The sequence below is a fragment of the Megalops cyprinoides genome, chromosome 13 (genome assembly GCF_013368585.1).
Source record: "Megalops cyprinoides isolate fMegCyp1 chromosome 13, fMegCyp1.pri, whole genome shotgun sequence".
In the NCBI taxonomy this organism is placed as follows: domain Eukaryota; kingdom Metazoa; phylum Chordata; class Actinopteri; order Elopiformes; family Megalopidae; genus Megalops; species Megalops cyprinoides.
The window spans coordinates 9461765-9487689 of NC_050595.1; the positions used below are offsets into that span (position 1 = coordinate 9461765).

Consider the following 25925-nt stretch of genomic DNA (forward strand, 5'->3'; position numbering starts at 1 on the left):
GGAACAGCCATGTGCTTCCTCCTTGTGTTCGGTTTTGCACTGATGAATTCTGGGTGTTGGTGAGAGAGGTGTGATTATAGAGAGCTGGTGACAGGAACAGAAGAGAATGAATTTTGTGAATCTTGATCATGTGATGTGAGGTTGTAAGGACCAGGGCAAAATAATCTTCAATAATAATATTCACTTTAATTTTTCCGAGCTGTTGAGGTAGAGGAACACACACTCGAGAGGCGGGGGAGAAGTGTGTGAGAAATAGAGAGAGAGAGAGAGACAGAGAGAGAAGGACAGAGACTGAGAGAGCTGTGTGTGGTTGGATCACACATTATTACACTGCGTGTCTCTGTGTTGCTGTCGCTTTGTGCTGGCGGTGTTGCTGCCTGAAAGAAGAGCAGGATTCCCTGTTAGAGATATGTGATGCACTGCGCTCTACAGTTTGCCTGTCTCCAAAGCCTGCAGTGTCATTGCTGTACCTCTTTTATGTTTGGACACGCCCCTTTCCTGCGTGGCACCTCCTCTACACAGTGTCCACTGAATCTGCCCTCGTGTCATCAGGGCTGGGGGGGTCTTTGGGAGAGTCACTGTTTTCCTGCTCATCTGAGAAGGTAACACCATTACGGTTAGTGCACACTGATGCTACACCCTCTTCTCCCTTTACATAACATTATTGTCATTTAACAGACACTCCTATCCAGAGCAACTTATATAGTGTACAACAACCCATTTACACAGCTGGATCTTTACTGTGGCAGTTCTGGGTTAAGTACCTTACCCACAAGAGCAACAACAGGGAAATCAAACCAGCAGCCTCTCAGTTACAAGCTCTGCCTGACTACACCACACTACTGTCTACACACTATGACATCTCGAAGTCACAGGTCTGTGTCTCTGCCCAAAATGGATTCAGCATTACATTGCCTATCCCCAGTTATAACCATGTCCATACTGTTTATACTGATCCAGGATCATTCTTAGGGGGACATTCTTTCTACTCATATCCCTTGTGCAGTCGGCCTAGAATGGGGAGAACATCCAGCAACAGCCATGAATAGCATGACAGTACACTGCAGTACACTCCTCTGGCCACCAGAGAGAGCCCTCACACATCCACAAGTAAGCCATTGGTTACTTGAGTCCAATGAAACCAACATTTGAGGTTTTCAAAAAAAGAATTGCCATGCAAAGCAGTCAACCAAGAATGATCGCAATAAAAATTTTAAGTTCAGCTAATTTACAGCTAGCACCATTTGTTTGTGTTTACATTTGTGTGTTTATATGTGTGTATGTGTGTGTGAGCGCCTGATGACAAGATGACAAGAAATGTGATTTCTTGTTTGTTAGAAGCACATACCCCTCCCCCAAGGTATGCTCACAATTTAAAGTAACAAATTAATATTTAGTGACAGTAATGAGACAACGATATCTAAACCAAAAACTCAATTGTCAATTACAGTTAGCCAAAATATAGTAATGTATACAGATTGTTGCCAGTAAGGGTTGACTTAGGCGTCTTGTGATTGGCATGACTGTAACTGTCACACAAACAAAATGACAGAATTGTGACCATAAGAGCACACACGCACACACACACACACACACACACGCATATGTAAAATAAATATACAGGGTGCAAAATACACACCTGAGTCCAGACCGTGCATCGCCAGCAGCTGTTGTGTCTTCCTCAGTTTGTATTCCAGGAACTGCCGCTCTGCACACGCACACACACACACACACACACACACACACACACACACACACACACGCACACACACACACACACACACACTCACAATTACACAGGGGTCTGAACAAGCCTGCAAATCTGTGTGACATGTCAAACATCATACACACCGACTCTGTGGCGACTCTCTCTCTCCTTCTCCAGCTCTTTGGTCAGGAGCTTAACCTGTCCGCTCTGCTGTGTCAGCTGTTACACACACACACACACAGACAGAGACACACACACACACACACACATATACACACATGCACACGTACACACACACGCACACATACACAGATAAATACACACACACACACACACACACACACACACACACACACACACACACACATACACAGACATACACATATACACACACGCACACGTACACACACATGCACACATACACAGATAAATACACACACATACACAGACACACACATATACACACATGCACACGTACACACACATGCACACATACACAGATAAATACACACACACACACACATACACAGACACACACATATACACACACGCACACGTACACACACATGCACACATACACAGACAAATACACACAGACACACACATATACGCACACGTACACACACATGCACACATACACAGATAAATACACACACACACACACATGCACAAAAATACATATATACATACATCCGCACACAAAGACATACATGCACAAAAAGAGAGTGTTAGTGGTTTTCTCTAACCAGGTGTGCTTCTTATGTGCAGTGAATTGCGCCGATGTGCTGTATCATATGCACATGTACACCGGTTATTTATTTGCCTGGAAGATGTGTGAGGTGTGCACCATCTGGTGCCTGGTAAACTGCAACTGTGTGGGTTCACAAATGGCTTGATGGGCAAAAGCATTTGTTCTAAATGCAAACTACAAGCCTACAACCCAGATCCAGCTGTCTGACCCGTCTGAGCTGTGTCATTAGCAGTCTGCAGCAGGGGTACGGTGGCTTACATTGGCCAGTGTCCCCTTTTTACACAGGTTTTGTCACCCTACAAATCATAGGGTACCCAAGAGCTGCTGAGATGTCACCAGGGAAAAGCACAAATGCTTCATTTTGTCTTCTGATGCACTATGGCAATTGTAGTGTGAAAAATAGTCACGGTTTGGTGTGTCACTGTCAGAGGACCGGAGGACAGGCCAGGTGCAGAGTATGCTAGTGATGAGGCATGCTTAATGTGTAACCGACCACGCCAAGAGTCAAAACGTAAAGAGGAGGAATAGGCTGTGCAAGTTGTGTGGTGTGTTATGTACATGACATGAGACCTGTGTACTGCGTGTTTCACCTGCTCTCGAAGTGTCGTCACCTCGTGAACAAGTCGCGTCACGCACACCGCCTGCTGCTGATACGCCAGCAGAGCCTTCTTCCTCCTGCCATAGAGACGGCAACCAATCACAGCCAGCAGTGAGAGCAAACAGCCAATTATAAGCAGTGACACATCACTCATAGTCTATGCCCAAAGATACAGTCTCAGTTTCAGAATGAAGCTCTTTAGTAATGTGGCAATGAATATCCTTACATTTCCTATGTGTAAAATATGCGTAAATGTAAAAAGATAATGTTCTCCACTTAGAGTTAAGAGTTTTGGGTCTACGTTTTTTAAATTTAATATCCATAACATATTCTACCTAACAGCTCATACATGTTGCAAATAACAGAACTCCTCTACACTCAAAATCCTAGGATAAGCACTACAACATAAGAACTTAAGACATAGGAAGGATGTAGTCTGAGGAAACTCACGCCATCTCCACCTCAAGCTCCAGCTCCCACAAACCCAAGGAGAACCCAGGGGTCTGGCTTTCTGGCCCTGCCAAAAGGGGGATTAGATCTGATCATAGATTCAGGTTAGCACACTGTTACAATCAGTATTCATTCATCAGTATTCTAGCCAGTAGATCAGAGAATACATGGAGAAGTGCCTTACCTGTGCTGAAGGGGGGTAGGTAGCTCATGAGGGTGGTGTTAGTCCACTCATCTCTGACCTCCCTGTGGCATGACAGCAGAAACAACAATTTTAACCAATCAATACCACTCACCATTCCTTTATTGACCAATCAAATCCTGAATCAACCTATCTGACCAATCAATAACACTGACTGTGCCTTGTCTGACAAATCAGTTCTTAAAAGCAACCATGCTAACCACTTAATGTCAACGATCACGCCTTCTCTGATTAATCAATAACATTTTGTGTATGGCAGGAGGGGAGGGGGGGTTTGGTACTTGAACTTGTCGTTCAGCAGAGCGTCATCAGTCAGGCCACAGTGGGTGAAGAAGTCAACAGCGTCACTGTCAGCGTGAGTCAGAAGCACCTCGTACAGCCCACACACTGACTGGCTCTTCAGCAGCTGGGGGGGAATACAGACACACACAGAGGCAGACAAACACACACAAGCAGACAGATGTGAAAAGGGAGACTGCAGTCTCGGGTGTGGCACCAAACACGTTCTTCCTGCAAATATAGCTGGTCACACTGCTGTGGAAGTTTAATCTGTTGTGTGCCAAACATGTCCTGGAAGCAGCAGTTTGCACATCTCAGTAATCGAGAGATTATAAGAGATACTTCACGTGTATTGTGTGTGTGGGGCTGCAGACTGTTATTCTGCTCAATGGCCTGCAGATGGCGACTGGTGTGCACAGTCAGAGGAGATCTGAGTCTCGGCTTCACAATTACTGGCCAGGTTTCAAATTCTCCAGAGACCAAGACAGCAACCAGCCCTTTCTGTTGATGCTGATACAGGAACACTTTGCAAAGGTACACTGCCACACAGCTCCTCCACATACCTCCACAATGTAGCGGCCCACGCCACAGTTACGGAAGCGCCGCCTTGTGGCTAATAGAGACAGCTGCAGCACCTTCTCTCCTGTCGTCCTAAAGGGCAGAGAGAAAAGCCCTGTTACTGCCATCCCTATCACTGCTGTTACGGACCACTGTCATTCCCATCACTGCTGTTACTGACCACTGTCATTCCCATTACAATTGTCACAGACAGACTGTAACAGCCATCACTGCTGTTACTGACCACTGCCATCCCTATCACTGCTGTTACTGACCGCTGTCGTTCCCACTACAGTCGTTACAGACAGACTGTAACAGCCACCATTGCTGTTACTGACTCCTGCCACCCCCATCACTGCTGTTACAGACTGCAGGGTGGAGGTTAAAGCCCTGCCGCACTGCTGCAGCCCTGTTGCACTTGGCTGTGGCTGCTTTTCTCACAATATGAACGGCCCTCCGCATTAAAAAATCCTGGCAGCGTGAGAGGTCCGGGGTTCGAGAGGCTGTGCCAGAGCTCAGCGGAGCCTGCGCCACGCGGAGACGGAGAGGGGCCACCCTCACCCCAGAGCAGCAGCTGGGGCCGTTCCCGGGAGGGGAGGTGGCCGTCATATGGGCGCCAGGGGCAGGAGGGTGGTACCTCGCGAGCCGCCCTTTCATCAGGAGGTAATTACAGGCTGTGGCCAGCAGGGCACCGCCACCGCCATTTAACCACAGTCTCCAAATAGAAGCAGGCCACAGGCGCTGCGCGCACAGCAGAGAGAGGGCAGGGCCGCTGCCCACAGGGGAGGTCGAATGATGGCTTCTGTTTCATTTCGAGGCTAAAAATAAAAAAAAACCAGGGATGATTTTGCTCCCCGCCCAGAAGAGATTTTTTTGGCAGTCTGTTTGAGGGAATCTGAGGCTGCTGGCTCGGCTAAAAATGTGCAAAAAGCAGAAAAGCTGTGTTTTTTTCATGGAGCTGCTCCTGTCCTTACACCCTAAAGAGGGAGGTCAAAGAGGGAGACTCTTAGCACGTCAGCAAGAGACCACCAAGAGAGGGTGAGAGGGAAGGGAGCTAGAGAAAAGAGAAAGAGAGGGAAAGAAGGAGAGAAACAGCAAATTGAAAGAGGGGAAAGTGAAGGACACAGCCTGTTATAATAGTCCAGTGTGTATGTGAGTGGGAGGAGGTCTGATTCAGTAATGTCAAGGTGGGAACTTTGGGGCTTAATTGGAAGGTTCTACAGAGTAATCAGTTCTGGTTTGAACTCACAGGGGAGAACTGATGAGGTTTTTTTTTGCTCAGAAGCATAAAAAGAAAACTGCAGCTACTCTATTTTACCTCAGGCACTCCTCCACCCTCCATGTTTATGAGCTGCCATTGTGAAACCGAAGCAGGGAGTCCAACGCGCTAACCTGAATCTACCCTACAACCATATACTCATCAAATTGCCATTCACCTGCTTCCTCAGAGTGCCCTCCTGCCCCTGTGTCTGTTGCTTGTACTCACAGTTTCCTCAGCTTGTAAGTGGCAGCAGCCACAATGAGAGACTCCGCCCCCACAGCAGTAGGCAGGATCTCCACCCCTTCTCGGGCACGACACCTCTGTGATCGCCGCTCTCGCACCTTCAGCAGGAACTCCTCCGCCCCGCTGTCAAACCTCTCCCATGCTGACCTGCAGGGGGCAGCACCTCGTTGGACGCACTCAGAGCCAATAAAACACACTGTGACACACCGACACATGTAGACACACACTGACAGTGTGTATGTGTCTGTACTGTACTTTTATGTACAGTCAGTGTGGCTGAGTACCAGAGGAAGCCTTTACCTCTGCCGCGCAATCTCTGCTGAATTCCCACTTTCATCCGAGGAGCTTTCATCAGAGTCACTGAAGACTTGGGAGAACCGCCCCCCTGATTCTTTCCCTCTGCTCTCTGCTGGGTGGGACATAGGGCTCTGCCCAACCCCTCGTGAACAGGGCAGGGTTCGGCTTCTGTACTCCTCCAGGACATCTGGAGAGAGAGGTTAGGAATTTGCACGTCTAACATCAGTATAATTTCATATGAACAATTATTATAACATCATTATAACTGTGTGAGACTGGGCAGAACACGTTGCACCTGTATGCTGACGCAGCAGTATGATGGTTTGAGCGTCAGGGCAGTGGATGGTGTCATGAATGTCCCGTGGGCCCACGTCAGGTAATGACACATCAAACAGAGACACGACTGCACTCAGGACATCCCGGTTCTCCACCTGGACACATGCACGTGAGTATATACATACACGCATGCATAAATGCATTCAAATATACAGACATGTGTACATACGCACCTGCATACGGGCATGCACAATCACACACACACATACAAGCACACCGACAGACAAGCATGCACATTCAAACATTCAAACATGCATGTAAACACACACAAATCAACACATGCGCACACGCAGGCACGCACACACAGAAAGCTTTGTTTCTGCTACTAGAAGGACATTCTGCTCCGCATGTCCACAGAAAGCTGGGGGTTACAGTTTGATGTGATTTGGAACTCTAATTCAAACAGAGTAAGGGCTCTGGGCAGAGAGAGAGAGATGTCATCTCATTGATATATGACCTATTTTCATAATCACAGGGCTACACTGTCACATTTTCAGTGGGAAGGAGAAAAAACACTGGAAAGAGAGATGGAGGTTAACACTGCATCTGCTGTTCCGTTTTCCTTCCAAAAGCAATGGTTTACTGAATGCACAGTAGTTTCCATTGGCTTTGCTAACTATACAATTAAAATGAACTTTTGTTCTGCAAAACTAAAACAGGGATAGCACAGAGTTATGCTTTTTTTTAAAAAAAAATCAAAACTGCAGGGGATGAAAAAATCAGACATAAGGAACACAAAATCAAGCACAATAAGTTGTATATGCATAATTCAAAATGAATTCTACGCTACTTAACATCAGATTATGGATAATCAACTATATATTAGCAGAATTACAACCTGTATGTGACAAAAATAATCAAAACCCCTCTTGAACATTCCTCACATGCTCAACAAAAGGCATGTCCTCAAAGATGGAGACAGATTATTACTGAGCTCTGAAGCACTGAAAGGACAGTCATGGTGGAATATATCACCACCGAACCCCGCAATCACCAGCCCTTGCACTTGTATGACTCAATCACAACCGATTAAAGGTTCATTCCGAGCGATCGTCACTCAAGGATAATGTAAGCTGATGTGAAAAGGAGAAGCGGAGAGAGTGTGAGTGCTGTGCTGCGAGACGGGTAATGGACAGACGGCTCAGGGATTTTTTCACTTCTCAGCGCTGCGCACATCAGGATTTCAGTCAAGAGCCAGAGATAATGTAACAAAAAAACAGGACAATTTGAAATGTCAGGTTGTGTAGCAACAGGAGACAGAATCATCTTACTGAAAGGATGACTTTACAAAATCAACAGGAACCGATTACTTAACAGTAAATAATGCCTCAATAAAGCCACAAGATAAGTTTTTCTAAGTTGAGAATTTTATCAACTTTTTATCTGAAATACAAAAAATGTATTCTGAAGCCATTTTTTGGAAAGGTCACACAACGAAAAAGGAAAACTGTACAGGTTTCATAAAAATTATTAGAGGTGTGAGCTATCAAATCTATAGTTCTCGCATTAATAGGTAGAAAATATTGCCATCACATCTTTCTCTTTTTAGAGTACACGACGTGTCCTTAGAATATGTAGTAGTGCTCAAAGATTGCTACCTCTCTCTGTTTCATTGCAAGGGGAACATTTATCTGGTAACTGCAAATGTCCTCCAGCTCAAGGTCTTGGGCTGACATAAAGAGCTCTGCGAGGTAGTATGTGAAAAATAAATTCCTAAGTGAAGAGCTATGGATGTTCAGTAAGGTTAATTCTTTCACTTTGCCAGGTGCAAGGGTGCAGAACAGAGAGGATGTGTGTGTGTGTGCGTGTTTGTGTGCCTGTGTGTGTGCATGTACGTGTATATACAGTGCATTTGTATATTTGTGGGTGCCATATTTGTGTGTGCGTGTGTGCGGGCGCATACGTGCATATGCTTTAAAACAGACATGGTCACTAAGTTAGGATGACAGCCCCACTCAGGCAGTGTCCTCACTGTGTGACAGAGTCAAACCCCCACAGTGTTACTGTCATGTCGGATGGGCCAGGAAGTGGACGCATCCAGGGCACTCTAGCACTCCGCGCGGAGAGAGTCCGATGGAAGAAACAGGGTGTGTCTCTCCAGGGGGATGCCTAAATGACCAGTGCACGTCTGCAAAGGGGTAGGGCAGGTACCTGTGGGACCAGAGTGGGAGCGTCACGGGTCTGAAGCAGCTTGTGGAAGTGGACTCTGATTGGCTGTACGCTGAAATCACTCCTGTTTCCAGCCTTTCTGGGTTTGAAGACTACTGTATGAAGGTGCGTCACACTGCTATCCATCTTCTCACAGTCTGACACACCTGCACAGAAAATAAAATTATGAACAGTATATAGTAATCAAGTTTTTGTCTATAACATGCTGAGTTAAACAGTAACGCGTTACCCTCGCTATATTTTTTTCTATATTCATGTTAGCTACAGCAATCTCGGCCATGAGTTGCCTGCTACAAAAGACCGTTACTGAGTCCATGCAAGGTTAGATCGCAACTGAGGACTAAGGCATCAGGATAAAACTAATCGTTAGCAGTAAATGTCAGTATCATTACTTTTAATCAAAAATATAAGATACTGTTAGAATTGGTATTAAAAGTTGACAGACATAAAGGTACTTCCATCCGTAATTAATCTAGATCAATGCACCCGAATATGAATCGAATTCGTTGTACTCTTTTCAGTCTCTGATTATAGTATACAGTCATCGAGGATCCACCAAAATGTAGGCTACTGTCTTGACAAGAACATGAATAATCACGTGATTTCAAGATAACCACTTTGGTGATGTCAAAATACTCGTGATCTCGATATACTTCGGAAATGTCGAAATTCTGAGTTATACCGATCCCGACTTCAAAATAAACTTTGTTAGCTCGTATGTAGATACCGAGTTATGTATCTCGTAACGCCATTGGATAAAATCGTAATGATGACATGATAATGTAATGATCTTAATATATCAATATATTAATTTCACGATGGCCTCAAAGACCTTACCGAGATATCTAGCTAATTGTTAATCTACTGCAAGTGGAGAGCACGCGTAAAACGTGCATAAAGGAGGAAGGCAAATTAGATAATAAGCACCAGCCGGTCTGCCTGGTACACATGTTATTTGTTTATTGTGTTGTTTTTCCCAACAACAATTAACAATATTATCTGCCGAATTACATTTGTTTACCTACATACAGAACTGTAGCTTACCTTTCAGTTCTCTGTTAGGAAACTTCGTTGTTCGGTAACGTTGGAAACCGAGTGTTGGCTTCCCTGTGGGAATTGGGAAATGTAGTCCTTAGCGTTAGAATTTTTTTAGGTGTGGCAGCAAGCTGGGGGAGCGTATACTTTTGGCAATAGGATATATTAATGATAGAGACCGTATCTTTCGTGCGTAAAAAGAGACATAGACCTCGATTTCGATTTAGAAAACATTTTACACACATGCTCGCTGGCTTCTTATCACACTACATGCGAAGTTGCAGCTCTCACAGGGTTTGCCCAATAGCTGCAGGAAGTTAGTGGTTGGCGGGCGGGGTTGGTAAGGGTGGGGGGTGGGGGTGGGGGGGTGTGTGTGAGGAAATTGGTTCGTCTACAGCTTCGCCATTGGCAGTGGTCGTTGTAAAAAGGGCGTGCCGTCGTGGCTTGAGGAGGGTGACGTCAATGGAGCTGTTCAAAGTGTGGTGGTGCTGGAAAAGAGGTTCGAGCAGTCCGGCAGCGGATGGTAGGGAGGGAGATCGGGAGCGCTGAAGATAGGATTCGAACCTTTGAGCAAAAAAGGGGGAAAACGCAAAGCAAGTGTTACACCTGTTTGGATCCCACGCATACGAATTTGTAAGTATGCCAGCTACTTGTGTGCCTCAACTGAACAGATAGGTGCTACGAGTGAAACGAGAAGGAAAAAAAAAACGTGGACAATTGACGACAGAACCTAGTTGCATTGAAAGAGTGTTTCGGCGAAGCCGGTCCTTTCTTGCCGCCCTCTTTTCAAAGATGGGAAAAGAGTGCAAGTCTCATCATTATCTCAAGTACCATCACACTTGAAATCCCTTGTCTGGCATTGTGTAGCCGTGCGTTCGCAGGAAGATTTGGCTGTGTTTGCATGTTTGTGAATGAGAACAGAACTGATTGTATCTAAACGAAAGCGCGTCCATGCAAACAAGAGCATAGTATAGCTTCCTGTTACTCTGTTCACATCGTCGCAAAGGAAATGGGTGTGCTCGTGTGCGAGTTACAATTTTTTTTCACCTGATTACAGAGATTCGCTGACGTGGTCAGCTCGGTCTCGCGGGACGTAGAGTACTATCTCTTCACTCGGCTACGTGGATGGGTGCCACTTTGTCGCGATATCCAAACATTGTGAATAGAGTATTGTTTTGATGGGCGTTCTGGCAAACGTTTTCCTTTTGTGTTCCTTTCATGTAGCGTTAACCCATATAAAACCGTTCTTTCAGGACTTCATGGTTGACTACAATAACGACCATAATTTAAAGTGCGTGTTAGTTTAAACCTCACTATATGTAGATTATTAAATGAAAATAAATGTAAATAGCAACATAACACGAGTAATTATTTTTGCGGGATTGATGGCTTTTGTTTATGAATGGATTTGTAGTGGATTCCGGTGTGGAGTGAGAACTGTAACCCGACGCTTTTGCGTGGCCAGTGTGCGGTTTTCCTTTATGTACTTGTTTACATGATGCAGTTAAAAAGTCAGCAGAACTCATAACACAGAGAGGGAGGAGGAGCGGAGGGAGGCCAGAAAGTAGACTGTCGGCTAGGAGCGACTGTTCAGATCCCCCTTTCAAACGGCAGACATTCCTGTTTATTTTATTTTATTAAAAAACGTCATATACTGTTATTTGTCTCGCCAATCCTACAGGAAAATCTCTTAATTATTCTTAAAAAAATGAACAACTCGAATGTGATACATTTATGTTGTGATGTTCAGATCCATAACCAGCAACTCAAGTTCCACTGAATGATGAACGCATGAGCTGTAACATGAGGAACACGAACGTGTTCCTCAGAGGGAGAAATTAGCGGGGGTGTGAATTCTAAATCTCTTGCCAGTGAGGCAATTATCTCAGCGAGCCTCGAGCTCGGTAATCAAAGGGATTGTCTGACGAAAGCTTTTAGCGATTGAGCGGCTATGTGACACCTTTTGCGTGAACCAGAGGAGCCGTGTCAGTCGGTGTGGGTCGTTAAGGGGGTGTTCTCTCCGATAGTAATTTCATTACCGTCCCCATGATGTAGATCATACATAGACTTTATCAGCACCAGCATAAACACACTGTCCATTACCTCCGCCTGCCCTGTATTATCAATGAGCTGTGTGTGTGTCTGTGTGTGTGTGTGCTGCACCTTTTGCATATTGTTTACACACTGAACTCAGTTTCAATATAATTTAGAGAGAACGCACTGACAGCACATTCACTGCACTCATGCACAGGGGCACGCACACACACGCACATTCACACACATACATACAGTATACACATGCTGTTCTATAAGGATATCAGGCCCCTACCCTCCTGTTGAGCATGACTGGTACCATGCAGCCCAAATCAAAGAGTTGAAAAAGACCTGCTACATGTCATTAGCCTGTACTCTAGCTGCTTTTTCTGTGTAATTATGTTGCTTTGTGGACGGTCTGGGCGGGACTGTGGGTGGGGCTGTGGGGGGCAGGGGGTCCGGTCTAGTTGGGTGGGACAGGCTGTTTCTGAAGTGGTTGCAGTCTAATGACCATGGGGATCGGGCAGGATGCTGCACACTGCACCAACATCATCTGGAAGCAATCCGGAAGGAAAGGCCCTGTCATTAACCAGGAGCAGTCAGATACAGGGCCTTAACAGCGTGCATACTTTACATGATGCATGATAGTGCAGAATATAGAAGTGCTTCCTTTCTGTGGTCGTGTGCGGTGAGAGATTAAATCTCTGCTTGGATCTGGAGGCTGTGCAAGAGGAGCAACAAAAGGTGAGGGGTCTAGACAAGATTCAGAAGGTTCTGGACAGCGATGTCTGTGGCAGCGAGGAGGCTGGAGGTTGTTTTAGCCTGGCTGCGACATGCAAAAAGGACTTCTTCCTCTATGACCCGTCCTTCCCTCTAGCTACGCTCTGTTTACATTGCCTGAACTTTGGGCAGTTTCCATGGGAACTGTTTCCACGTACACCTGAATCGGTGCTGCTTCTCTGCACCTGTCTTACCTGTTCTCCCTCCTGCCCTCTCTTCTGTCTCTGTCAGTGATAGATCCCTCTCCTTTCTTGCTGACAGACACCTCATTTGTGGAGCAGTTTTTGTAATTAGGGGAAGTATATTTGTTTGTTGTTGTCTGTATTTGCTGAATGCTGACTCTTGCTTCCTTTTCTCTGATGCAACAGCAGTCTTCTGTTTGGTTTAGTAAGACAGCATTGTTTGTGTACTTGTCAATGTCGTTTATGTATATCAGTTCAGGTAAGCACAGAATAATGCCTTCGCTGGTTAGGTGTAGTTTCTCTTGATGGAACTTGGCCAACTCTTTAACTCTAAGAGAAACGGGCTCTGTTCTCTGTAGCACTCTTCTGTAGATGTGTGTAAATGTGTGTGTATATGTGTATATTCCCTGTGCTAGGACAGAGTTTTGAAGGAGGTGGTCACAAGTGAGACTATGAGGGCACATTTTATCAGTTTTGACCCATGCTGATCCAGATTTATTGTGTGTATTTATTCTGACTGCAGTCATGGGCCACGTTGGGTAATTCTGAATGCTCATCATAATTTCTCTGTGCACTCTGATGTGTCATTGTGTGTGTGTGTGTGTGCATATGTGTGTGTGTGTGTGTTTGTGTTGTGCTACTGTAGTACTTCACTGTACTGTAGTACACCATGTCTCCAGAACAACACCTACACATTGCATTCAGAGAGGGAGAAAGAAAAGAGCCAAGGTGAATTTGGTTTAAACCCCGATGAATGGATTAGAGAATTGCTCTCTGAAATGTTTGTGCCAGCAGGGGTTTGCCTGAGTCACACTGATGACTGTGTCGAACCATTATTAGCGATGCCATTGTCCACATCTCTAGCAGTGGGAATATCTCACTTACATGGTGAACTCTATTTAAGAGAGAGGGAGAGAGAGTGGGTCAGGGAGGGGAAAGGAAGGGTACGGGAGAGGCAAAAAATAAGAGAGATAGAGGTGGGGTACGAGGGGGTGAGAGAAGAGAACTGGAGTGAGGGTGTGATGAGGTGAGGCAGTGGAGGACCAGTGAGAGAATAATGCTTTTGGTTTGTTTTGAGACAGCGGTGTTACAGTGAGACATAACACTGCAGCTGATGTCAGCTCAGGTCCACTCATGATGGACACATTTTTACAGCTTTTTTACATATTTATTGAAACTTTGGAATCTCTTTGTAAAAACACACGCTCGCACACACATATGGGTGAACGCATACGCTTCCCATTGGTAGAACGCCTCTTGATGGAGAAGCACAGAAGTGAAAAGATAGGTAATTCTTTTACCCATGCATCTCTTACATTTAAATGAACTTAACTCATCTGAATTGATTTTCATCTAAATGTACTGGCCTCTGCAAAGGAGTGGTCAGGAGAAAGAGCATCTTTGTCTGAAGCAGCAGAATACATTTACTTGATCATGGGGAGATTCATAGGTATTATTTATTAATAACAATTTAAGAGCAGAGTGCATTTATTCTAATGTCCTCTACATGATGGAACAGCCCTTTCAGCAAATACACACACAGGAGCACAGCAGCAGGAGCAAGTATACATTATTTATCATTTATGTGAGATAATTATTATTGTAAAATGACAAGTTCCCAAGAGTCCCACTGTGCTGACGCCTCCACTCCCCCCCTCCTCCGTTCTTTGCAGGCTCTGAAGTGCTGCTCTGGAGTGGAACTGTCAGGTCCTAGAGTTCTGCAGGTTACTGTAAGTCGTCAAAGCAGGAGCAGTTTCCTCCTCACCACAATGACCTCCGGCAGAAGACTGTAGTATCTGACTCTCCCACCAGAGTGTGTGTGAAGAAGGGAGGGTCTCCCGACCTAATCCTCCTAAGTGGAGAACTCGTAGGGGACAGTGTGGGAATCATGTGACAGATACTTTCTCCTGTGACTGGTGGACACATTGCTCTATTCTGTTTTGTTGCTGTTTGTATCTTATTCTGTGGTGAAGATGGTCCTGTACACATCTGCCTTCTCCAATGACTTCCTCCACCTGCTGAATAGCCTGTCATGGGTGTTCATCTTCCCCTGCTACTGGCTGCTGGACCGCCTCCTGGCCTCCTTCGTGGCCACCACCAAGGAGAAGCGGCAGCACTCTCAGGACCCCTGCTCCTCCCGGGCTCTGTGCGCACTGGTGTCCGCGCCGCTCTACCTCGCGCTGATCCTGGCCTCCTTGCCCTTCGCCCTGCTGGGCTTCTTGCTGTGGGCGCCGTTGCAGGCCGCGCGCCGGCCCTACGTGTACAGCCAGCGGCGCGTGGCGCTGCAGCACGCCGAGCAGGGCAGCAACCCGGGTGAGCCGCCGGCGAGGTGGCGGCCTCAGGGGCGGAGCTTCTGCTTCTGCAGCGCCAACGTCTGCCTGCTGCCGGACTCGCTGGCGCGCTTCAACAACCTGTCGGACACGCAGGGCCGCGCCCGGGAGGTGGGCACGCGCATCCGCAACGGGGCCAGCCGGCCGCAGATCAAGATCTTCGTCGACTCGCCCACCAACACCTCCGTCAGCGCCGCCTCCTTCAGCAGCCTGGCCCAACAAGGGGCAGGCCCCTGCAAGACCCAGTCCGCCGAGCGCCGGCTCGACAGCAACGGGAGGCTGGAGCAGCAGGAGGGCGGGAGGGTGGAGCAGCAGGAGGGCGGGAGGGTGGAGCAGCAGAGAGAGGAATGCGCACCTCAGACAGGGCCACACACACCTCCTGATTGCCCCCTACACAGCTCAGGACACCAAACCCTCCCTGATTGCCCCCTACACCCCACAGGGCAACACACTCTCCCTGACTGTCCCTTACACCCCACAGGGCAACCCAGCCTCCCTGATTGCCCTCTACACACCTCAGGATATCACACCCTACCTGACTGTCCCCTTCATCCTACAGGGCCACCCACCATCCCTGACTGTCCCCTACACACCTCAGGGCAAATAACCCCTCTTGACTGCCCCCTTCACCCAGCAGGGCAACACACCCACCCTGATTGCCCCCTACATGCCTCAGAGCAACAGACTGTTCACGTCTGTCCCTTACACCCGTCAGGGCAACAGACCTTCCCAGATTGCCCCATACACTCTACAGGGCAACACACTGTCCCCGACTGCCCACTACACACCTCAGGGCAACACACCCTCCTCGATTGCCCTATACACCCCTCAGGGCAACAGACCCTCCCTGATTGCCCACTGCATGCCTCAGGGCAACAGACTGTCCATGACTGTCCCGTACATCCCTCAGGGCAACAGAATGTCATTGATTGCCCCCTACACTCCCCAGAGCAACATACCCTCCCTGATTGCCCCCTACATGCCACAGAGCAACATACCCTCCCTGATTGCCCCCTACATGCCACAGAGCAACATACCCTCCCTGATTGCCCCCTACATCCCACAGAGGAACAAACCCTACCTGATTGTCCCCTACATTCCACAGGGTACCATGCCCTCCCCGACTGCCCAGTACACCCCATAGGACAGCACACCCTCCCTGACTGTCCTGTGCACCCATCCGAGGTCCAGATTAGCATCAGTGCCTCAGAGCCTGTCCCCGAGGCGACATCCCCGGTTTATCCTCCGACAGGGGACGCGGGCAGCCCGGACAGCTACATCGGGTCCTGCGAGTCCTTGCCACGCTGCCACGCAGGCGCCAGAAGCATGTCCAACAGCGCCCCCTCTCGCTGCGCCAGGAAGCCCGCCGGACACAAATGCCACTACGGCGAGGACGGCTTCGACCACGAGATCTCCGCCTTTTTCCCCGCCAACCTGGACTTCCTGTGCTTGCAGGAGGTCTTTGACAGGCGGGCAGCGTTCAAGCTGAGGCAGCAGCTGCACCACTACTTCCCCTTTATGCTGAGCGACGTCGGGCGCTACGCCTGGAAGGGGTGCTGCTCCCAGTTCAAGTTTCTCAACAGTGGCCTGCTGCTAGCTAGTCGCTACCCCATCCTGGATGCAGAATACCAGTGTTACCCCAACGGGCATGCCGAAGATGCCCTGGCTGCAAAGGGGGCACTCTTTGTGAAGGTGAGTGAGACCCTCACTCTCTCTCCCTAACTTTTATGTTGTCAAATTTTGCCCTGTAAACACACCCACGCTGCATTTGATTTGTACTTGAACCGAAATTGTGTGTATTTCGCTGAGAGTTTTTGTTTAGTTTTTCATGTTTCCTGCTAGTGCTCATGTCTGACAGTAGTTTTCAAGCAGAGAAAAGTTCTGAAAAGTTTTCCTTAGACTGGTCTTATTTGTTTTGTTGAGACAATTCAACAGTTCTGAACAGTTGAACACTGTTAGAGTCAGGGTACAACCCCACCTCACCTTTTCCCCCTGCGGTATGAAATCTATTAATTTATCATCAGATTTATTCCCGTCCACCTTGCACTAGTTTCATATTGTATTCAGATTATTGAAATCGACATTTGATATTCACACCTTTAATTGAATTAAGTCATTTCTGGAAATCAATAAAACCTGGCTTTTTTATTCTACTGAAGATGTTTGCCCATTTGGGAGTATGGAGTGTAAATACGATCCGTTCTGTGGTGATTTGTAATGTTTTTGCTGAAGACATTGCATTTACATTACATTTCAGTCGCCTAGCGACGCTCTCATCCAGAGCGACTTACAAAGCCGCTGATTGTGCTCATTAATGTCTGATATGCATATTATGATTTTTAAATTCACAATCAAGTGTACTGCCAGTGAACCTGACTCATTTTGAGAGGGCTACGGTGTAATCAAGAGGGACAGGCCTGACACATCACACAAGTTTTGAAATCAGGAAGTCGTGCTATGCCCAGGACTCAACAGCTATTTCAGAGCCATTTAATGCTACCCACTGATCCCTGATGCTGCCCTATAAGGCTATAATGCATTGAATGTAACTCTTGCTATACACAAAACCGCCAGCTGTTTCTCTCAAACTGCCCAGTTATTTCTTTCCATTTATAGGTCTCTGTTGTTTGTCTTGGTAGGTGTAATAATAATGGATTTCATTTATATAGCGCTTTTCATGGCTCTCAGAGCTCTGAGGGGGTAGTGACTCACCTCCACCACCAGCCAGCGTGCGGTAGGCACCTGGGTGATGCACGGTGTCTCCACAGGTGTCTGCGGAGGAATCAAATCACGCCACAGCTCAATGAGTTCCTCATCTTCTGCCTCTCTCCAGCGAGTATTTTTGGCCTCGGCGCCTGCGTCACAGATTACAGAAAGCGTTTGTTCTTTTGTAACACGTTAAATTCTGTTGGCAGTCCCGCCAGCTTGTGAAATCATGCAATCGAACAATAGTTGGCAAGAAAATTCAAGTCAACAAATAATCCACTCGCAGTTATTACTTACAGGAGTTTATGGACACCTGACACACTACACAATCTAAAGTAGTAAGGTAGTAAGATGCAAATGCTGAATTTCAAGAGGAAATATCGTAGCAAACTCTTAAAGGCTGTTAAAATTGGTGCTAAAATTGTGATGTTTGTACAAAGCTTAAGGACATTTCTCTCGCACCCTCAATCTCACTCTTTTTCTTTCCCTCTCTCTCACCTTCTCACTTTTCTCTGTAAAACTCATTGTTATCCCAAATGCAGTAGTTCGTGAGGAGACGGTACTCTCATTTGTAACACACCTGCTGTGATAACTCCTGTATGAGGCTGATGAATACCGAGATATAAGCCCTGCACCATTCCCACCCTGCTTTTGGAGAGAGAGGAAGTGTGTACGAGAGGGAAGGAAATAAAAGAGAGATAGAGGGTGAGCATGGAGGTAATGACAGAATAGTTGTGGCAGGGGGGTGGGGGTGGGGTGGGGGGGGACTAGCTGCTTTCAGGATGTTGGCGAGGTCACCCACTCTCTTTAATTACAGCTGGAGCAGAAATGTTAATTAAAAATGTTCCAGGGAAGAGCATCGTAATTAAATCTCTTCTGGACTTTCAGCTTTAGCTTCGTTTCTTTTCATCATTTAAAAGCGCTGAGGGATGTTTGTTCGTTCAGGATCCAACTAAGGACAGAACTGGCAGACAGTGTGTGTTTTCTTTGTGCGTGTGTATGATTATCCGTGTGCATGTGTGTGTTTGGGACTGATGTAACCCACTGTAGGCAGAAACAGAAGAGAACATTTAAAAGCCTGTTGAAGTGAAACAAACTGCTCTTCAGTAAGAGGGCATAGTCTTTGACCCTGCTGTTAACATCTGCTGTAAGAACACATGACTTTTGGCCCTTAGGTTTTTCTCGGACATGTTTCTTAAGGAAACTCATTTTTGTTCCCTTCTCATTTTTTGCCATTGCCGTATATCCACTGGCAATCCCTACAACCACTCAATTTACTATTAACACATACACACACACGCACACGCACACGCACACACACACACACACGCACGCACGCACACACACACACACACACACACACATGCACGCACACACACACACACACACACGCACTCCTCCTCTTCTCCCCCTTCCCTTTACATTGCTGGTCTGCCTTTCCACCTGCTTTCCTCAGTGTCCCCACTGAGACGTTTACTGTTCCTGTTTCCAGCTAATCAGCATTTATATGGCCATAAATACCCAGCTGACAGATCCACTGAGTCAAACACTCTCTCCCCGGAGAGGATATCTTCCAGAACCTTTCCAGTGACAGAGAAACAGATGGAAGGCTGAAGAGAGGGGAAGTGATGGAGGGGGGGGGGCAGGCAGGCTGGGGGGAAGGAAAGAGTAGAAGGAGGGTCTGTCTTATTCTTCCCTCTTCCCTGCAGGTACAGGTGGGAACAGCTTCCCAGGACCAGAGGATTGTGGGATACATCACCTGCACTCACCTGCATGCCATTGAAGGTACGCTGTTGACATGGACATTTCTTCATACTGTACATACATATATATATATATATATATGTATATATATATGTATATATACACACACACACAGACATAGCAGAGAAACACATTGCTGAATAAAGCTTTGATGACTTGCCATGAGTGCCCTTTCACGCTAACGCCAGCCACAGGGCTCTCTTTTTCTGCTGCAAAATAAACACGTTTGTAACTCAAATGGCATGTGTTCCTCGGTTGCCATGGCGACAGGCTCTCTGACTCCCCGGTCCTCCCATACTCATTTTTCAGTAAGGCAGATCCGCTGCTATTTCGGGAGCTCTGGCACAGCCACCAGTCAACTCTGGGCTATATTTCCACCCTGCTTTTGATGATGAATAAACTGAGCAGCTCTGTGGGGTGAAGGATGAAACACTAAGTGTATCGTTGCGGTGCGAAGTCATTCTGTGAGCATACGCGCGCCCGTGTGTGTGTGTGTGTGTGCGTGCATGTGTGTCCTTTCAGCAGTCCTGTGCTCTCTCTCATCATGTTTCATCGGGTGCTCACTTTATCTTTGCAATCACAACTGCACACCCGCACATGCTCAGGTGGTCATGTGAAAATAAGGGTACACCTGAGAGACCAATCCACTTACCTGTAATCAGACCACTCTATTAATCTGCGCATGGATGAGTTCACCCATCTGTAGGGGGATCATTTCCTACCTATAGAGACATAACACCACTCACCTGCACAGAGACCTTAGAGAGAGAGACCTCCACTCATCTGTAGAGAGACAACTATAAACCTACGCTGTTGATTCAGCAGGCTTTATTTTCATTGTCAAGCTATTTAAAGTGTTGTTAAAGTGATACAACTGAATACCATTCTAAACTTGAAATAAATGAATACAAAAATACTGAATAATTTACTTAAAGAAAGTACATTAAAATGTCAAATAATTGACAAGAATGAATTAATTCTATTTTATTTTTTAAACCTCTTTTAAACCTTTTTATCAGTATCAGTTTTATCAGTATTACCATTTTATACATACACACCTGTAGAGAGACAAAAAGGTGGACCACAGTGGTGGGTGAGGGTGTGGCAGGCCGTTGAGTGTATTTGTGTTCATGTGTGTGTAGGTGGTTTCGAATATAATATAAAATGGAGTTTTATACGACTTCCTTCATCTTCATTAATTTCCCTGGTTTATTCCGCATGGCTGTTGGTCCATAAATAATTGACACTGATTAAGTGAGCACATTGTGTCATCCAGGGTTTCTGGGACAAACGGCTCAATTCAGCAGCAGTAAAATCAGGAGCAGTCTCGGCACACCATCCTTCACAAAGGGTCAGTTGTAGCATACGCTCTGCGTCTCTGGCTTGCGATTTTTAACCCCCTTCTGCCCTCTGCCCCCCCCCCCCCCCCCCCTTTCCTTACCCTCTCTCTTAGGTGATGCACCGATCCGTTGCAAGCAGCTAGACCTGCTCCTGGAGTGGGGGGCGCAGTTCCGAAAAGCAACCTCACGCCCCGCCGGGACCAAAGGCCAGAAGGATCAGATTGCTTTCGATGTCGTTCTGGGGGACCTGAACTTTGACAACTGCTCCTCAGGTACCACAGAGATGAGTGAGAGATGTAGCAGGAAAAGAAATGTGTCTGAAACTGGCTGCTGTGGTCCAGAGGTCCCCCCGGCCCCTGTATGGGTAGGAGCCACACAAGCTGCTACAGATTTTTTTGGACACAAACAACTGGACCAGAGTAGCATGTCACTTCATTTGAGTCTGTGGTCACAAAACAGGCCCCTTCTCCATCCTTTCACAGCATAACATCTCTCTTTAAGTCTCTTTATTGATGGTGTCTCTCACTCTCAGCATGTTTATTTTTTCTCTCTCTGTCCCTCTCTGACCTCGTCTCCCCTCACCCCCTACCTCCTTCCCTCCCTCTCTTCTTGTGCTCTCTCTGTCTCAAGGAATCAAGGATTATAATTGGCTTTATTGGCATGACAGGAGATATCCCATTTTGCCAAAGCATTTAAAGTGTGAACAGATGAGATCAGCCCTCCCTCCCCTCCATTTCTCCCCTCTGTCTTCCAGAGCAGAAGGGGACCATGTAAAACCAAGGAAACAACAGGACTAGTAATATAGATTCTAATAAACCTTATACAATATATACATGTAGATCTTGATGAAACAGATATATTATAGTAGAAAGTGAAAATAAAGATTATGCTAATGATGGTTAAGTAAAAGGCTAATGATGGTGAAGTAAAATAGATCTACAGAAAAAGATATGATCTTAAGAAAAAATGGAGTAATATTGAAAATATTAAGTAAAAAATGAGCAACACACAGTAAGGATATGAACGTTTTAACTTTTTTAAAGATGTCTGAGCGTGGCACTCTGTGGCAGGCTGTTACTTGCTGTGCTGCCAGCTGTGTGGTCTCTCCCTCTTCCCCTGGCAGGATCCACAATTTTTCATCGTTGGACAGTAAAGGGAATTGTGTTACCTGACTGTAGAATTTGGAGAAATATATGTCACTTTTCTTCCCATATTTAGGGCATATTTTGTATTCCCATACTTGAATTCCCCCTCTCTTTAAATCTCTCTTCACTTACAGTACCTACACAGTCTATTTTTTGTGGTGAACCAGCTCTTTTTATGGGAGCCTGTTTCTGTTGCTGTGGTTGCTGACTCTTCATCAAGGTCCTTCTTTGTCTGGAATCCTTTGCTCTGATGAGCTATTGAGCCAAGGTGTACTCCCTGTTCTCCAATTTTGTAGGTTATACTCCAATAACATTCCAGCTTCTTGGTGTGATTTATTTTGTTGTGCAAATGTCTGATGCATTCGTTTTTGTTCTCACAGTCAATACTCTTTTTTATTTGGAGCTTCAAGTATTAGAGCTGTTGTCAAGCTTGTGCTTGAGGGGGCAGTTGTTCCAGGGGGTCTCTGTCTGGATGGGTGCTTTGACAAGCCTTGTGCTGATGGGTGTGTGGGTCAGACAGCGACAGGTGGATCCAGAGTCTGGCTGCTCTTTTTTCAGTGGTTAGCAGTAGAGGGAAGTGGCCTAGTTTGGTTCTGCACGCCTTGTTTTGGGAGTTTCTGTGTCTGCGCAAGATATTTATGCAGAGCCCCAAATAGAACATTTCAGTCTAATATGTGATAGGTATTTTAGGGTGAACTTTAAGAGTGTGCTCCATATTTCACAGCCTTAAAATGCTAGTGGAAGCAAGGATAAGGACATATGATGACGTACTCTGTTCTGTAGAGAAAAAAAGACACGAGTTTTAATATTTGATTTCACTTGTCTTTCTGTTTACACTCAGCTGAGCAGTGTACATTTACTTTGCATTTGCTCTGTGAATTTTTGACCAATAAAAGGTTGATGAAAATTGAAACCTCTCTTTCTCTCTCTCTCTCTCTCTCTCTCTCTCTCTGCCCTTCCTACCTTGCTCTCTTTCTGTCTCAGATGATAAGTTGGAGCAGCAACATACCCTCTTCTCTCACTATAAAGATCCATGCCGCCTGGGACCTGGGGAGGACCAGCCCTGGGCTCTAGGTGAGTGGGGGGAGGGGGAGGGTGCACAGAGCATGGTCTGGCTATGGGTTGGGCAGCTTTCAGCTTTGACTCCGACAACCTGACTCAGGTGTGTATGTTCATAGGTACACTGCTGGACACCAGTGGACTCTACGATGAAGAGGTCACCTCACCCGAGGGTCTGCAGAAGTGAGTCATGTGACAACATAAACACGCACACACACATAAACAGAAACGAGTACAGCGTGGCCTACTTCGGGCTCTCCTGCTTGTTTTTGTTTTTGCGTAGGGTGATGGAGAATGAGGAGGGAAGAAAGGAATACTTGGTGTACCCCACCAGTAAGAAGCAATGCTCCAATCAAAAGGGTCGGAAGATACCGCTTAAAGGAAATGGGAGGAGGATTGACTATATCCTGTACGGTGAGGAGCAGCTGCAACAGGACTGGAAAGCGGTATGTTCTTTCATGCCCTCTCACATTGCATCTCACAGAAAAGCTTCGTTGAGAAATATTGGACCTCATGTCATTGGAAAGAAGGGGAGCTAAAATGTAAAATCTGCGATGTTCAGTGTGAATTTAGAGATCAGCGCAGTTACTTTCTCAGATTGTACAAAACACTATTAGGCATCAAGGCCAGTCTCACCCCACCAATGACAGAGAGGAGAGTTTTTTTGTTTTCATATTTCAGTTTTAATTTTCAATATTTGTTTGATAGATAAGATGACACCAGTACAGTTCAATTTTGTTGCCAAAGCTTGCTAACATCAATTTTTTGTCCATCTAATAATCCTTAAAAATCCCCCCAAAAATTGCATTGCCTTATTTGTGACACATTTGACATGATTCTCTGTCGCCCCCTGCAGGATGTAGAGGAGTACAGCTTCATCACACAGCTGGCAGGACTTACTGACCACCTGGCTGTTGCCATGCGGCTCGCGGTCTCCACCGGGGAGGAGGAGTAGCGGACCCTAGCCACGCCCCCACATTTCCACAAAGACAAAGAGAGAGATGTGCTTGCGGGGGAACAGACAGGGGGAAGGATGGAGCAAAAGAGGGAAAAGTTCCCAACCAGAACACTCTGCTGCACTACTTCCAGCAACGAAACTTCGCATGCCATCTCTTTTTTTTCCTTGACAGCCCTCCCTTTTTTCCTAAGAACTTTTACATTTTTTTTACACCCTTTGTTTGTTGGTTCTGTTGGGATCGGCAGGACTTGGTGTTTTGTTTTCGCCGCCGCGGTGAGGGAGGTGGGATTGAACAGGACAGAAGGGTGCGTGTCAGGAGAACTCCCAGAATTCCTGGCGTTTCCACCCTCAGTATGTGTGTATCAGTGACCCGCCCTGCTCTCACACCTGAGCCACTCATCCCTATTCACCAGTGCTGACACAAATGTCATTTCATCTGAATTCTTATGAAAAGTTTCTACTCTTGCCTGACCCTCTTTATAGAGTTTATCTACTTGCCATAAAAAAACATGCTATATACATGCATTATATACATGCGTTGTATGCATGTGTTATGAGCATGGTCTGTGTATGGGCTGACAGCTGGTGTTCTGCGCCTTTTTACTGGGAGCATTTTCCATGGTGGGACAACTCCTTGTTGCAGGTACCCAATTGGCTGTCAGCAGGGGTGTGAAAAGCTCAGAGAACAGCTGTTGTAGGTGTAGGAGTCCATTTTTATGCCCTCCTGTTGTTCTGTTGTTATATTGAAAAAAAAGAGGCAGTTCTGGCTTACAACAGTTCCCCTTTGCTGCCTGCAGGGGGAGCACAGTGCAGTATTTACTCTAAATTCACTCCACACTAAACCAAGCTGACCGCCACGGGAGCGAATGTTTACACGCTGTTATTCGCTTCAAGCCTCAGATTCCCTGAGTACAGTTTTACTCCAGTAACAACCACCAGGGATTTTATTATTCTTTCAGTTACAGTATATTGTTATTATAGTTATTATTTTCTGTGAATTTGATGTATTTTTCCTTTGAATTGCATATCCAATCATGCGTCATGTCTTTGCCTAAGTTTTTCCCCAGGATGCTGGGTACAGAGCCACAATGTGCCAGTATTACAGAGTAAGGTGTCCTTCTGAACTAAACCAGGATCCACAGTAAAAGGCCAACAGCTTTTAGCTTGACACATCTTCCTCTCAAAATACAATGGAGGTTAATGTCTTGTTAGATCCTGTATCTTTTATTTTACTAACACTGTGTGTGTGTGTGTGTGCTTTCCTTAATACTGTGTGTCTGAGAATCGTCTAGTGGTCCACTGTGTTTCACTCTCACCTGGGGACAGGACATTTGGCCAAGCCTACAGTCAGATGCCATAGTCCTTTCTATGTAAGGTCAGAGGGCAGAGTTGTGACTTCAGTTAGAGGTGGTGTAAAAGCTATATGTTATGTCTATGACAATATAATTTACAACCTCTTCACCCCCCCCCCCCCCCCCCCCCCCCAAGTGATTACAGCTCACACAACCTCCTCTGTCTATTTCATTTATTTTCATGAGTACCTTTCTGCTTATTATTATTTTTATTCATAATTTTTGTGAACTACTGCCACACTCTCAGGGTTGGTCTAGTTTTACTGATGTGGCAGGGCTGGGCTCTCAAGACTGCTTTTGCAACAGCATGTTATATAATGGCTCATTCCTTGTGCTATTTAAAATATTCCCCGTTCGAATAAGTGGGTCTTTGTGTGTTTACTTTTTT

At 46.2% G+C, this 25925-nt stretch overlaps 1 protein-coding gene across 1 annotated transcript; it reads left to right on the forward strand.

The window, feature by feature from the left end:
- The first annotated feature begins 10408 nt into the window (after window positions 1-10408).
- LOC118788003 (sphingomyelin phosphodiesterase 3-like) lies at window positions 10409-24652 on the forward strand. Its single transcript, XM_036543818.1, has 8 exons — window positions 10409-10520; window positions 14557-16905; window positions 19629-19704; window positions 21137-21295; window positions 23153-23242; window positions 23347-23410; window positions 23511-23673; window positions 24084-24652. Exons 2-8 carry the CDS (start codon window positions 14857-14859, stop codon window positions 24180-24182), a joined length of 2700 nt encoding a protein of 899 aa, XP_036399711.1. The 5' UTR covers window positions 10409-10520; window positions 14557-14856; the 3' UTR covers window positions 24183-24652.
- The last annotated feature ends 1273 nt before the right edge of the window (window positions 24653-25925 follow it).